This window comes from Lathyrus oleraceus, chromosome 6 (assembly GCF_024323335.1).
Source record: "Lathyrus oleraceus cultivar Zhongwan6 chromosome 6, CAAS_Psat_ZW6_1.0, whole genome shotgun sequence".
Lineage (NCBI taxonomy): Eukaryota > Viridiplantae > Streptophyta > Magnoliopsida > Fabales > Fabaceae > Lathyrus > Lathyrus oleraceus.
In genome coordinates, this window is record NC_066584.1 from 442,691,698 (window position 1) to 442,707,801 (window position 16,104).

Here is a 16,104-nt window from a genome sequence, read left to right on the forward strand (position 1 = left end):
TCCCAAACTATTTTTCAAAAAATCATATATATATATATATATATATATATATATATATATATATATATATATATATATATATTATATATATATATATATATATATATATATATATATATATATATATCGGAATTTCCAAAACCGAAATTTTGAGGCCGAGTACGAAGGAGCAAATAAGTCGGATTGTATAAACTTAAATAAGTCGGATCCCAATCAAGAAGAATATTATTATAAGACATAAGGAAGTTAAATCGGTAGATGAGCAAGTCGGATCCGGTCTCTTGAAGGTATTAGAAGGCAACATGAACAGTCGCATACGACGGTTACGAAACATCTCCATGATTGCATCGGAGTTATAAAAATTGATGGAAGAGGCGTTGTTTGAGAGTTAGGAAAGGCGACAGACGTTATCAGAGATCACTTTAACATTAGATATTAAGGGGCGTCCCTAAAATGACCCTTGATGAGTAGACAAGTATAAAAAGAGACTTCCCAATGAGGAAGAGAGACAACCGATACCTCATACGTACAAGATGATTGTGATCTCTCCTAACTTACCACATGGAGATTTATCCAAATAGTATTTATCAGGAACATTTGACGCCCACTGTGGGACCTCGGTAAAACTTTCTCATTCCTAAAAAAATAATACATTTTCACCATAGCTATAGAATGTTTGGGTTATCACCTAGCAGAAGCGAATCTCGCACCCATTTGACATGACACAACCCCTATCAATTGTAGAGAGCCTACGCCAGTAGAATGAATATCTACAGAAAAATGTCCACATATTGCAGTAGTCGCAAAATACTAAGAAGGAGGAAGAGGACGAAAAACTCTTTGATCCTCAACCTATGTCAGAGATGATTTGAGGCGATCAAGTCCCAGAAAACTTTAAACCACTATCTTTGTCGTTCTTCGATGGCAAAAGTGATCCTCAATAGCACATAATATCAATTAACACTCAAATAACAATAGTAGGGTCTTTCGACTCCATGAAGTGCAAACTTATGGCGGAAGCGTTCAAAGATGTGGCATTGCGCTGATATATGAGTCTTCCTAGACTATTAGTTATCGACTATCAAGACCTGACTATGAAGACGGTGCAACATTTGTCCGCCAACAAACATAGAAAGGTGACTACCAGCAGCTTGTTCAACGTATGTCAAGGACCCTCCTAATCCCTCGGGCTATGTTTGGATACGCTAAAACGAACGAAACAGAATGGAGCGGAGCGGAACATAATGGAATAAATATGTCATTTTATGGTTTGGGTATTTCATAACAGAATAGAGCAATTTTCTCATTCCGCCCAAATCGGAAGGTATAAAAAGTGATGGAAAGTGATAGAATGGGATGGAATACATTTCATCATGTTCCGCTCCATTCCATCCATTTTTAATTAAACCAAACAATGGAATATGAGTTTATACCGTTCCATTCTGCTCCACTCCATCATATTTCATCAATCCAAACATAGCCTCAGAGAATATATGACATGGTTCAATGAAGAGACCATAAAAGTCTCTCACTCAAATCAAGAGATGTTCGTATGGGCTTTCCAAAATGGCCTAAAGGTCAGCCATTTCAATGAATAATTAGTGCAGAAGTAGGCCACTAGCATGGAGGAGGCCATCAACAGAGTTGAATGTTATATAAAGGGGGAGGAAAGCAATATGGAGAAAAGGTCCTTGGATGCTAAAGAAAAAACACAATATAGGCATGAAGGATTTTGGCCCATAAAGGAACACCACAAGCACGGGTCGAGGAAAATGTCGAAAATAAAACCTTCCCAGAGGCCATATGATAACTTCACCGAGAACTTTACACCTCTCAATACAAAGTGTGCTGACATTTTACGAGAAGTGTATCATCTCAAGCTAATATCAGAACCTACTCATCCCAAGAGGGTCAATAAGGTGCTAGGAAGGGATGAAGAAGTATGGTGCACCTATCGTAGTTTGAGAGGCCACCATACTGAATATTGTCACCAATTAGGGCTGGAAATGAACCAAAGCAACTCGAAAATAGTTCGAGACTCGACTCGATAATTAATTCGTTGGACTTGGTTCATGAACCAAATGAGTCGAACTTGAGCTCAAAACTAAGTTCGTAAAATAAATGAGTTGAACTTGAGCTATGTATAGTTCGACTCTTTAGGTTCATGAGTCGACTCGGTTATATATATATATATATATATATATATATATATATATATATATATATATATATATATATATATATATATATATATATATATATATATATATATATATATATATATATATATATATATATATCAATAGTATCATTTAAAAAAATAATGTATAGATTTTAACCTTTTAACTTATCAAATTAAATATTTTAAAAAATACTTGTGATATTTTTTTATACAAAGTAAAATACTTCTAACTCAAAAAAAAACATAATGCACCATAACTTTTAATTTTAAAGTGTCATTTTAAACTACTTCTAAATTTGTTTTTTAAACTACAATGTATATTAATGTATATTAAAAGGTAGATGCAATGTATATTAATTTGTGAGCTTTAATATGGTGTTCAAATCATACCAATGTTGTAACATAAATCTAGAAATTTCATGAATTTAAAAAGAATTGATTTAAGGTACTGTTATTTGTGATATATGAAGTACTGATATTTGTGATATATTTTAAAGGTACTTCTATTTGTGATATATTTAAAATGAATTTATTTATAGAAGTAATTGATTTAGCATAGCATACCATGATCATGTTGTGTTGGTATTCTGATATATGAATTTAATTGGCTTAAAAATTATCCTCTTCCATCTTGTAGGTTATCATTTCCTTACTAGTTATGACAGTAAATCAGTTGACAGTTTGTGTAATGAAGATTGAAGTTGAATAATCATTTTGTGATGGGAATGTATCAATTTATAATAGTTTTTGTTGTACTATTTTATTATATTTGTAATAGTTTTTTAGACAAACTTAAACTCAAAAAGAATAGTTTTTGAATTAGACTTTTGAATTTATCTCTTGAAAGCTTTATTTTGTTTTAATATTTTCCCTTTAAAAAGAATAATTTAAAATGTCAAATATAATAAAAAAATTTAAACTTTAAAAAATGACTTTTTAGTCTGTGAAGTAAACAAACTGAACCTAACGAACTGAACCTAACGAGTTGAACCGAGTTGTTCAAGAACTTAAAACGAGTCGAGTTCGAGCTTAAAAAAAAGTTCGTGTCAAACTCGAGTCGAGTTTCGAGCTAAACCAATTCTTATCGAGTCGAGTCGAGCTGACGACGGGTTCGACTCGACTCGACTCATTTCCAACCCTATCACCAATTAAAAAGAAAATATGAGATCCTGATCCAAAGAGGCTGGTTACTGTCATATGTAAAGGAGGCAGAATGATCAATAGGAAAGAGAATTCTTCCAAGAGTGAGCCAAACTAAGAGAATCTCTCTACTAAGAAGGGAAAGAACACTAAGGAAGTGTGTGAGACCCGGATGGCTCAACACACACTCAATACCATCTCGGGGGGTTTCGTCGGTGAAGGAGAAACATGCTCTTCCAGAAAAAGATACGCCTAGTCAGTAATGTACGTGTCACCGAATTTGTTATCAGAAAAGGAAGGAAGACTTGTTGTCATTGGTTTTTCAAGACAAGACTCAGAAGGAGTACTGTCGCATGAGAATGACTTGGTGGTCATAAAATTATTAACTCATGATTGAAGTGTCAAGAGAGTGTTGATCGATCCGGGCAACTCAATCGACATACTGTACTGGGATGCTTTCAAAGGCATGGACATGGATACGTCCGAATTATTACCCTTCAAGGGTACCATAGTCGGCTTCTTTCAGGGAATAAGTCCAAGTATTGAGACACCTACCTATCATGACCATCTTTGAAAGTGGAAGCAACACAAAAGGTATCAGGGTGAGATACTTGATAGTGAACGCATCATTGGTTTTTCAAGACAAGACTCAGAAGGAGTACTGTCGCATGAGAATGACTTGGTGGTCATAAAATTACAAACTCATGATTGGAGTGTCAAGAGAGTGTTGATCGATCCGGGCAACTCAATCGACATACTATACTGGGATGCTTTCAAAGGCATGGACATGGATACGTCCGAATTATTACCCTTCAAGGGTACCATAGTCGGCTTCTTTCAGGGAATAAGTCCAAGTATTGAGACACCTACCTATCATGACCATCTTTGAAAGTGGAAGCAACACAAAAGGTATCAGGGTGAGATACTTGATAGTGAACGCATCATCACCCTGAAACATCATCATCGAAAGGACGATGTTCAATGCTCTGAAAGTGGTCTTTTCAAGCTCCAAGCACTTGGACTCCACGGTCTTTTTTTACTTCTTCATTTCCAACAATTGGGACTCTACGGTCTCCTTCTGTTTCTTCATCTCTAACAGCTGTTTGTTTAGCTCTTTCGCCTTGTCGGTTTGAACTTTAAAGTTATCCTTAAACTGGGTCACATCCTTAATAAGACGAATCTCATTCTGTTCACAAGCATCGCCGCCTTCAAACAAACTCGGGTCATAATTGCGCATCTCATCAAATAGGCCCCGATGTTTTGGGCCAGTTGTTGAGCTCCTATAGTCTTTAACTTCTCGACATCCTATGTCGCGTTGAGATGATCATAAAGATATTTTAAGTTGTCAAAATTGTTTGACCAGAATTTAAATTCGGTTGATGGATTAGATTGATGATTACTTCCTAAACCCTGCATTACGATAGTAATTTACAAGTCGACATGACTAGCATGATCACTCATCATGGTCTTCATCCTTTTTGGAGAACCCAATTTTGATCGTCCAGAGGGAGGAACAAAGGCAGTCTGAGGCTCTGATACAACAGTGGATGCTTTGACAACGTCCTTTTCCTTCCTTTTAAGAGTCAGAGTCTGAATACCCGACATGTCACTCTTAGAGGCAGATTGTTCCCCACACCTCGCTCTCGCTTCAGCCATCAACTTCTTTTGTTCGGATAGTTTGAGATTTGTCATATCAGCTGGAAAGAAAAAAACAAAGTAAAGTTCAGAAAAATAAAATAATAAGATCGTCGAAGAGTAATAAAGGGCACATATAAGCATTACCCAAGAATTTAGAAATTTGTTCCAGATCGTCGGCCATATGTAGCAAGTCCTTAGCTTTTACTACTCGAAAGGCATCCAGAACGGCTAAAGCTCAGATTTCCAAAGCGTTCAATTTGTCATAATCAAAACCTAAAACTGACAATGGGTTATATGACCAATAAATCAGAAAATGATAATTCCAGTCCAAAGCATGCATAACTTGAGGGCACCTTTCTCCACTCTTCACTCAAAGGAATTTATCCTTGAAACCATTATAGTTGGTAGTATAGTCTTAAAGGAAACTCTTCCCCGGAAACCCGCTAAGAGAGACCCAACCTCATTTTTCCGCTCCCTTCAGCTCAAAGAATGAGAAGAACAAACCTAAAGTGGGATTTATATCCATCGTCTCATAGACGAGTTCAAAAGCTTTAATAAGGCCTCAACCATTTGGGTGTAACTGAGAAAGGGCAACATTTTAGGGTTTTAAGGAGTTCAAATTCAAAATCAGTAAAAGGGATAAAAATCTTAAAGTCCTTGATACCCTTGAGTAAAAATAAAAATACTCATTTGGCACTCCCTTTGGCTGAGTAATACAAACTCTTTCACCAATTACACATGGTTCTAACACAACATCCTCCTCCTTCCTTGGGCGAGTGAGGATTGGGGGCGATGTGAGAAACTCATTGATCTTGGCGAAAGCTTCATCACACTCGGTTGTCCATTCAAACTTCTCCTTTTTCTTCAGGGCAACGAAGAAAAGGAAAGCTTTCTCGCTTGCACAGGAAGATTCTGGGAAAGGGCTGGTAGACGTCTAGTGAGTTATTGCAGTTCCTTCACATTAACGGAGCTTCTCATATCGATTACCATTTGGAACTTGTCAGGATTGGCTTCAATCCCCATCCTCCTCAGCATGAATCCCATAAATTCCCCCTTATGTACTCCAAAGGAGCATTTGGCAGGGTTTAGGCGCATGTCATATTTTCTCACCGATTATAGGATATCCTCAAGGTTGTTTGCGTGGTTTTGGCTATCTACCGTCTTGACAATCATGTCATCGACATATACTTCGAGGTTACGTCTGATCTAATGGGCGAACACAGCGTCCACGAGTCGTTGGTAGGTGGCTCCAGCATTTTTGAGACCGAAAAGCATGGCATTGTAGTAGTAGTTTCCCTAGTTTGACATGAAGGCGACTTTGGGGGGAATTTAATGGATCCATCTTGATTTGGTTGTATCCCGAGTAGGAATCCATGAAACTAAGCACCTGGTATCCTGAAGACCCGTCAATCAGGTGGTTGATATATGGCACGAGTATGAGTCCTCGAGACAGGAACCATTCAGATCCATGAAGTCTACGCGCATGCGCCACATGTGGTTAGCCTTTCTCACCAGGACCCCGTTGGCCATCCAAGTGGGGTACTTTATTTCCGTGATGAACCCACCCTTGTATAGTTTTTCCACCTCTTCATTAATGGCAACCCTCTTTTCTCCGCCCACCTTCCATTTTTGTTGCGCCACTGGTCTGGATGACGAGTGAGTGGCAAGGTGATGGCTCGCGACTTTGATGTTTTTACCCGACATGTCTGAGGGGGACCAGGAGAATAGGTCGACGTTTCTTCTAAGTTAATCAACTAGGTCCCGCTCATTCCTTGCAGACAAGGAGGTTCATATCTTTGTGACTTGATGGATATGAGGTACTATTATGACTTCCTTCAAGTCTTCTATAGGTGTGAGACATTCCTCCTCTGCACCCAATATGGGGTCCCAACCCTCGAGGTTCATAATTGGAACTACTGAAGGATAAACATCAACCAATGTGAGTGTTTCTTCGGTTGTCTCTAGGATGCTCAGATAACATTCGCAAGTTGCCATCTAAGAACGGATATTTCAAGGTCAAATGATGGGTGGATATGACTGCTCCTATGGCGTTAATGATTAGGTGCCCTAGGTTGATGTGTAGGGTGACGTAGGGTCTACAATGAGGTAGTTGATGGCTTTGGCGTCAGTTCTCTCCCCGTAGGTGGTTTTTAAAGTCACATAACCCACTATTTGTATCTGCTCCCCCGATAATCCTATTAGGGAGCATGTGAACCCGTGTATGTCGTCCATATATAGTTGTAACTTCTAGAAGATGTTCTATAATAGGACATTGACTGAGATACCCGGGTCTATCAGGACATTTCTGATATCCCACTTGCCATGCTAGACAGTGATGACCAAGGGATCATCATCATAAGGATTGATGCCTAGGGCATCTTCTTCAGAGAAAATGATGTTGGCCTTGGTTGTTCCTGCCGTGGAAAAACCGGAGGATATGATATTTGCAGCAAGCACCTGCTTCGCGTATCTCTATCGAGCGATCTTGGAGAAGCCCCTCTTAGAGATACCTCAGACGGTGGTGTTTGGTGCGTGGTGTATGACCCTGCTAGTCATTTCCTGTAAGGAAGGGGAAAATGGATTATTGAGTCGGAGTGGAAGATGTTGTTTTTAAAAGGAGGCATGACCCAAGTCAGTTTTACCGGGCCCCACGATGGGCGAGACTATATTGTCCAAAAAAGTACAGGGTGTGTCAGTGTTCCCTCTACAAGGGTATGGAAACTCAGAGGCCCTAGTAGGTATATTACACGGATAAGGTGAGGCTAACTCACAATTGTGAGTAGCCATGTACAGTGTTTTTTTAGGCTATTTTGGGGACTGACTCATGTGAGGTTAGGGGTCCTGCTGGTGGCCAGCGCTGCTAGATTGCAAGTGGATGGTTAATGTTAGGACTGCTATGAGTGAAGTGTTATCCGAGCAGTATTGGTGGTATTGATTGAATATGAATTTGTCCCATATCCCTTTGAGGGATAAGATATTTATGGAATTCCTGGTTCCTAGGATTTTCTTGGAAAAGGTCGTCGCCCACTCAGTTAAAAGGGGGACCGTTGAATTCCTATTTCCAAGGGATACATGGGTCAGTAGCTATCTTGACTTTCCCATTATCCAATACACGCCTTATCTAACGTTTCTTCTTCCTAGGGGCGAGAAAAATGTAAGGGTGGGGTTGTACCTCCCTTCGGGCGACCCTGTTTCGTCGCCCCTTTTTCTAGGGCAATCCAAAATTGTCGCACTGGGTAGGTTATTTGTGAATATAACACTAAAAACTTTAACTAAAAAATGGTTAAACGCACCCTAAGGTGCATGTTACTAAAACACTCATTCATAAAAGCAAGTGAATTTTACTAGGATACACCCACTTGCTTCTATGAAGTTGTGTTTTAGCCAGATGCATCTTAAGGTGTATTTAAGGAGTTTGTAGTTATTAATTACTAACACACCCCTTCTAAAAAATAAATAGATGTATTTTAAAAAATACCTATACGAGATTTTGACTTACATCCACTTATTTTTTAGAATGAATGTTTTAGTAACATGCACCTTAGGATGGATTTTACCATTTTTTAGTTAAAGTTTTTCAAATGAGTATGCACTTTAAGATTAGATCCTCAATTGAAAAGAAAAGGAAACAAATTTTGAAAGCGCGAGATACACTCCATTAAAACTAGGGCACTAAGTAAACAACTCGAGACATGATATCTAGTATAATGTTAGAACATCTTATTTAACATGTTACTTTCCACAATTTCACCATAAAGCAGTTTGAAACAGAATGTATCGCATCTTGTCAGAACATCTTACCTAATATGTTATTTACAAAAAAAAAATTCCCATGACATGTAATAACTAAATATATTTATATGACTCATTCTTAATGTATGTTCTCCTAGTCTAATGGTATGTAAAAATTCAAATGTTTCTTATATGATTTGAAACAAGCGTGAAGAACATGAATTTTATTCCATTCTATTTGGATTCTCCTTTACTTAGATTCACGACTCCTCACTTTTTTTCATCGCTCTTTTTCTACAAGTATTAATTTTTCTTGTCCTTTATGTCAATAATATGTTTAGTACTAGATCTGGTTAGGCATCCATCAAGGAAATTAAATAGAAACTAAAAACCTTATTTCATATGAAAAACCTTGGTAACTTGCATTATTCTCTTGATTGTCAGGTTCATTCTACTTTCAAGGGTATATTTCTTCATCATCGTAAACATGACACATACCATATTTCTATGTGTAGCCTCTATTGAGTCAGTATGATGGATACACCTCTTGAGATTGCATTATCCTCCTTATTTTTTCCGGACAGCAATTCGTCAAATAATTTGCAACTTGATAGATACCTCGTCAATTAATCTAGGACTTATTCATCTCTAGTCATAGAAGGCTTAAAAGGTAAATTGGCGAAGAACTTCCACACTTCCATATCACAAGTATTTGCAGTAACCACCCAACTAACCCAGTGATGTCTGAACCATGTGCCACCACCCTAATGCCCCCACTTGGGTTACAAGCTGGAGTTAATTCTTTTGTTTTCTAGTCAATGTGGGACACAATGCTATGAGTTTGTTAAACATTACAGAAATGAATCAAATAATAGTGATGGATAAACTTGTGCATGAATCCACCATTGTACACTAGCACATATAATCATTTTTGGTTGTTTATTTACATAGAGAAATGGCAAAGAAATGTTACAATTACTTGATTCATTTTCTTTCAGCTATGCTGCAGATTAATCATGGTTGTAAAGGCTTTTCAGAAGAAATTTCTACAATGAAGATTAACATAGAATACTTTTTTGTACAATGTAAACTAAAGGAGTCTAACAGTAAAACATCACTCTCTTAACATTATCTTTCAAAGCTGGTAATGGCTTCACACCACATTCTCCAGCTGCTCTTGTTGTTGTTCCTTTGGAACTATGGCTAGAATTGCCACCATCCGCTGTAGAGCCATTCTCTTGCATCTCTGGTTCCATATAGAATCTTGCTCGAAAAGCTGCTAAATGAGCATAATATGCTGGAGGAACTGCATCAAAATGAATTTTGCAGACAGTTCAAGTTTTCGATTGTCCAAAACATGTTGAAAAACATCACTTTAATGGAAAATAAGTTTACCAATGGATACGGATCGTGTGCACCTAGCATACGTATAACAAAGATTGTTTGTCAAAGATTGAATTCCATCTGCTGTGAAATTGTTTTCGTCCCATAGGACATGGTAATGAGCTGGCCGACTTGTACCCTATGATAGAAACAGAATCCATAGTTAAGGAAAATAACAAGTTTATATTTGTGTTAAACATCAAATAGGAATAGTATCTACCTGGATGCCGGCGTGACTGCAGAGATAAAAATCAAACTCTGTCGGATGACAAATTTTGGTGTCGACAACAGTCCCTGAAAGACAATTTTATATTAAGAAAAAAATTCCATTTTATTTATTTGACAATATTTTTTTAAAATGAACGAGGATTTAACTTATGCACAAATGCATTTTAGGAATGTTGAGCTTACCGGGCAATATATTTCCACTCTTATCTGTGCTACTCCTGTCCCTATGGTTGTTTGGAAATAACCGAGTATGGTGTCGTTTTTGTACAATGATGAAAGTTACTGGAGGCTGATAGTTTGGTTCTAAGGAAGCACATGCCTGCACATATATTGCTTATATCAGAACATGTTTTTGTTATGAAAAGAACATATAAATGTATGAATGATAAAAGAAAGCAGTTGAGGACATTAACCTTCCGGATTGCATCCAACTCATAGAGTAAAACTTGGTAAAACTGTCCTTCACTTACACCATCCCTGTTTAAATTTCATTGTTAGCACGCCGATTAACTAAAACTTGCATCAACATGCATAATGATATTGCAACATATATTAATCGTAAGGACCTGTAAAATATGATTCGTAGAGGCTTTTGTCCCGTTGCTTTTCTGTAGGAAATCAGTAAATCTCTGCACGAGAAAAAGGTTAACCAACCCAGCTATAACAATATTCAAAACTAACAAAGTGAAATTTTCATATTCTTATTACCTTATCATGCCGCCACTAACAGTGCCACGAACAGGGTCATGCCATGTTTTGTATAAATCTTGTATAAGTTCCTGTCTGTGAGCTTGAGCACACACTAAGCCAGCATATTTTGTTACTTCAGGCCAATCTTGGGATGCTACAACCTGCATATATTTGGAAGCATGTATCAGTTGCAAAAAAAGTCCTAATAACCATTGCAATGGTATTAAAAACAAGATAAAAAGATTAGATAAATACAGCTGCTATTGAGGGGCTAGTGTCTTCTCCGTTTTCAGGATGCGTAACATCTGCTCCAAAAATTATGGTCGGTATGTCGCTAACTAATGGTATTCTGTAGCTAACAGCATCTAGAAGAACAGTGTTTCTACCTCCCATCTGCATCGAGAAGTAAATAAATGACTTCTATTTAATGAACGAAATTATTCATTTTGATGTGATCGAGAGAGCTAACAAACCTTCACATTTATCTTAAGAGACACGTTAGCCAGATACTGTTTGCTGATTTTGAAGACATGCTTTGTTAGACAGCACTGTGAAATTATACCAAGGTCTGTTTCGCAAATACGTTTGAGATCACCTGAAAACAAAAGATGATTATATTAAAAACTGATTTTTTTAAATCAATGATTAATACTATATGGCAATCTTGTAGTTATTATTATCAAATATCAATCCATTTGGCTTACCATAAAGAGAACCATTATTGTCTGGCAATATTGCTAACAAAAGCTCCAATTCTTTTCCTTTAGTTTTGTTTGTCGACACTTGGTAAACATGCTTCAAAGCTTTCTCCACTTGCTCAGGCTTGGCATTGTAGATGGGGATAACAGGCTCTAGATTAAATTCCTGCAAAAAAAAAAACATAGCATTAGATATCGAAAATTTTCTTTCTGCACTTACAACGCATACAAAAAGATAGAAAACTACCATGCCAGATATTTGACACATATGAGCGAGATCATTACAAAAAGTGCGAGCAACACTATCTTGCAAGCCCCTTGAGAAATTTATGCAAGCCCACCGGTTAACAGTCATTCCGTTAATCATTTTCTGTGGCACTCAAGAATTAGGAGACAAAGATATCAGTAATGCAAGTTATTACAGAAAATCACTAGGCCAACCAAGAATAGAAGATATCGCAATGTTTCATTAGTTCAATCAAATTGGACTATTTTATGATTATGAACTATTAAATAATAATAATACCATTTCCTAAATGCGGAATAGATCAAATATGTGTGATGTATAGCAATGCAACAAAATACCTTATTCATCATATTCCACTGGCCAACATGGGGTAAACAGTTCTTTTCTTTCCCACTTTCGTGATATTTAAGCTGCGGTCGAAAATGATTTACATCAATGAATAGTAAGAAACTATATATAAATGACATGTCTTCGGTTTATGACAAGCAAGATAAATAGAAGGAGGAGTACATTACCCAAGGGGCAGGAAGAATTCGTGCTTCAACAGACGCTGGTTTCTCACTGATGTTAATTCCAAATTCCTTTGCATAAGGATCTTGGTCATAAGCATTATGTTGAACGGTCTGTAAAATGTCGTTTTCCCGATCGCGAGGTCTCTGGCAAGTAACTTTCAAAAGAGAAGTAATTTGTTTCTCGTTTAATCTTTTTGTATAACGTTGACCTTCGACAATTTTGCATGCCTGGAGAACCAGATACACACAAGAATAAGCAAAAATACTATGTAATAGTTACTTGAATTGCAAGGCACTTTTCAAACCTCCATAGGTAAGTAGTTAGCCTTCTTTTGGTTGCCTACTTGAAGGCAAGGAAGATGAGTATATTGAATAGTAAAACCATACATCTCTTGAAAGTATTCAACTACCGACTTCATAGTTGAATTCTCATCAACAGGAAACCTAAAGAAAAAATCATCATTAAAAACTGATCTAGAATAAAATCATTATATATTTGATTATTGAGAAAAACCACTTACACAAGTTCTCTTGTTGGTTGAGAAGTTAACCCCGAAACACGGTATTTTCTTCTTACACTTCCTCTATGTGTTACTTCAACTTTAACTCCTCTAAGACCTTTCTTAACCTGTTAGACATAAAGAGGAATAGTTATGTAAAAACACAATATTGATAACATAATAGATGAACTACACTAGCTCTCTCCATATCACAACATACCTTGATGCGATCGGCATCCGACAATGGCCTTGACAGCACATCCTTCCCTAATAGCTGCCCAACAAATTCTACAACTGGAAGAGGCTCGATGAATGCAGCAGACGCCATATCTGTGAAACGCATTAACAAACAAAACGAAGAGAAATGAAGAGTTAAATTATACTCCTCGTGGACGAAATATATCTACTTTTTTGCTTATATTTAAATCCAGAGAGTACTTATATAATCAATGTTAGTAATATACCTATATTGAGGGAAAGGCCCATCTGAGTAGGCCTTATACTCTGGTAAAATCCACACCATGACTCCAACCCCTCTCCGAGCCGTTGTGGTTTTCTTATATCGGGCGAAAAGAATGACCTTCCAATGGGACAATACCTTTAAAAAATGCAGTCATTGTAAGATAAACAAGAACTTAAGCTTCATATTACACTCTCATCTGTTGAAGTTCAAAATTTAAGTCACATGAATGACTAGTACTACCTCTTAGTTGATAGCTCCCTTAGTACAATATCAAGAATTTGAAGTGCCTCCTGTGGCGCATCGGCACGCTTACCGGCTAGAAACTTCCCCAAATGATGCAAATTTGCTTTAGCAACAAACTTAATGACCACCCTGTACTCTTTTACCCTTCTAAAAATATTTACCAAAATGTGTCAGCCGAAATTGCACTTATGTTTAAACATATCAAAACACTATTTTGTTTTGGCAAATGCTATGATGTGTGCCACTGATCAAAAGAAATCAAAAAAGAGAAAACATTTATTAAAAGGTTCACTTTTTAGGTTATCATTCAATGCATCAAAAAGGGTATTCTCTTAGATTCGGAGTGCATGTAGTCAATCACAAATCTCACGCATTCACGCAGTCAATTTATGGGTTGTCGTTGAATCCGAATCAGACAATTCAGATTTCAAAGTTGGCGTGTTAGAGTTAAGAAAAATCAAAATATGTTTGCTTTCTGCACCATCCGATCTTGATCCAACGGTCAACGATGAGTTGACTGCGTGAATGTATGAGATTTGTGACCGTGGCAAATCCAAATCCAAATCCTCAATCTCTCAATGTGTGCAGAAATTATTAAAGTGTTAATAGGCAACATCATGTTAAGCCAAATTAGTTGATAGTTGTGCAGAGAGATCTAATATTCCACTTATTCATCTTTAAGGGTTGAAATTCCGGCAATTAGGTTACTAGACAAAAGGCAATAAATGCTTACTTGGGGCAATTAAGTCCATCCTCTTGATCTATAAGCTTAATCATAAAATCTTTCGATGAAAAGGGAAGTTGGCCTGCAGTGTACAGACTTTTTCTGCCATCATAAGCAGGAAGCCTCATCCCTAAGTCAGAGTCTTTATACAATCTCACAAGCTCAGCTATAATGGATCTGTTTACTGTTCTTGATGACACCTCAGGAGTAATAGTAACCTTCAATACAAAACCAACACATAATAATGATGACACTACATTAAAAGCAAAAGCAACAATAGGAACAAAAGCCTCAGACCAAATTTAAGTTTCATAAATAGCACAACCAAAAAGAGGACTGCAAAAATCAGAACCTCTCCCCTATAAGTAGAAAATCACTGGAAGAACTTAAATACTATTTAATTGATTTTTCTTTCAGTTTTGTGATAAATAAATACAAAGGAAAAGATCTTCTTACATCATATTGGTTTAAGTCCTTGTCTGGTAACTGTGCAAAGAAGTGATTAGCCTTCACAATGCATTTTGTCCCAACTGTTCCAAATCCAGGTCTGGTAGCAAAGTTCAAAGACCTGCTTGAACTAGGAAAACCAACATTTCCATTGGAAGAACTACTTGTTGTTGTTACAGTACATGATCTCATCAAAATTTCTTCTTGATCAGATTTTCTACCACCTCTTCCTCTTCTTCTTCCTTTGTTCCTTGGTTGAAGTGAAGTGTGTGTATGGTTTTGTTCTGAAGATGGTGCTGAAGCATTCTTAGAATTGTGTAAATTGGTTTTGATCACAATGTGTTGCTCTGAGCTTTCTTTCATCTGCCTCACAGGCATCTTGACTTCAAAACTTTTGATTATTATTATATCTGCCAAATAGTAACAATTGTTTCAGCTATAAAATAAAACACAGAACATTAAGCTGGGGAAAACGAAACATCACAAACAGAAAAAAGACAAAAAATAAAGAAAAATAAAAAAAACAACAAAAAAAAAGAACATTTTGATTGTTCAGTGAAGAAGCCAATGACTATGAACAAAGAAGAGAAGAATTAATAAATCAAGGACAAAAAAAACAAAGACTGAGAAGAAGAAACTTACCTAGTTGTTTTGTTGTAAAGTACTAGTATGTGTAATAGTAGAAGGGTGTATGTATATAGAGAAAATGGAAGGGAAAGAGAGGGTGAGTGAGAAGATGATGGGTGATATGATGAAGTTATAGACGCATGCAAAGCACTTTTGGTAGTTTCTTTATCACGTGTAATAGCTTTTTTCTGTGTTTTTTACTTTTGCTTTTAAACTTGTCTTTCTCTCTCTATCTCTTTCTCTTTCTATCTCTTGCTTGCGCAGCCTCCTCGGGGATGTTAACATGCCTATTTATGATATACGCAAAACTAAAAATGAAAGGTATTTGGTTGGTTTATGCGCATGGAGATACCAATCACTCCAAAGGAAACAAACAATAATTTGAATTCCACACATTTATTTCTTCACTTGCTCGATTGTGCTTCCTACTTCTAAGTCTTACTAGCTTTACCCTCCTCAAAATTTTAGGGAAAACGAAATCTAATTTAGTTATAAATAAAATATGAAAAATAGAAGTGTTTGGACTCATGTTTTTCATTCCTATCTCGCTCCACAATGTTTGTAAGAAGTTATAAATAGTAATTTTGTTGGGTCACACGTAAAATCTGATGCGCGTTCAAACCAATGATTGAGAAAAAATATTATTGTCA

The 16,104-nt window shown here is 36.8% G+C and overlaps 1 protein-coding gene across 1 annotated transcript; it reads right to left on the reverse strand.

Moving 5' to 3' along the window:
- Positions 1-9,661: 9,661 nt before the first annotated feature.
- Positions 9,662-15,682, reverse strand: LOC127095591 (protein argonaute 10). Its single transcript, XM_051034262.1, has 21 exons — positions 15,470-15,682; positions 14,837-15,237; positions 14,390-14,598; positions 13,654-13,803; positions 13,415-13,548; positions 13,171-13,280; positions 12,972-13,078; positions 12,756-12,894; positions 12,454-12,678; positions 12,277-12,348; positions 11,939-12,061; positions 11,698-11,857; positions 11,467-11,588; positions 11,249-11,386; positions 11,012-11,154; positions 10,870-10,932; positions 10,717-10,780; positions 10,487-10,622; positions 10,296-10,369; positions 10,088-10,214; positions 9,662-9,998 (listed from the first exon to the last, which is right to left on the reverse strand). Exons 2-21 carry the CDS (start codon positions 15,203-15,205, stop codon positions 9,793-9,795), a joined length of 2,871 nt encoding a protein of 956 aa, XP_050890219.1. The 5' UTR covers positions 15,206-15,237; positions 15,470-15,682; the 3' UTR covers positions 9,662-9,792.
- Positions 15,683-16,104: the final 422 nt, after the last annotated feature.

Excerpts from the sequence above, each read along its gene's own strand:
- LOC127095591 (XM_051034262.1), bottom strand. The coding sequence starts at position 15,205 with ATGCCTGTGAGGCAGATGAAAGAAAGCTCAGAGCAACACATTGTGATC. Across the intron at positions 13,549-13,653 it reads AGGGAGCTATCAACTAAGAG|GTATTGTCCCATTGGAAGGT; the intron begins GTAGTACTAGTC and ends CATTTTTTAAAG. Across the intron at positions 11,387-11,466 it reads CTCTTAAGATAAATGTGAAG|ATGGGAGGTAGAAACACTGT; the intron begins GTTTGTTAGCTC and ends TTCTCGATGCAG.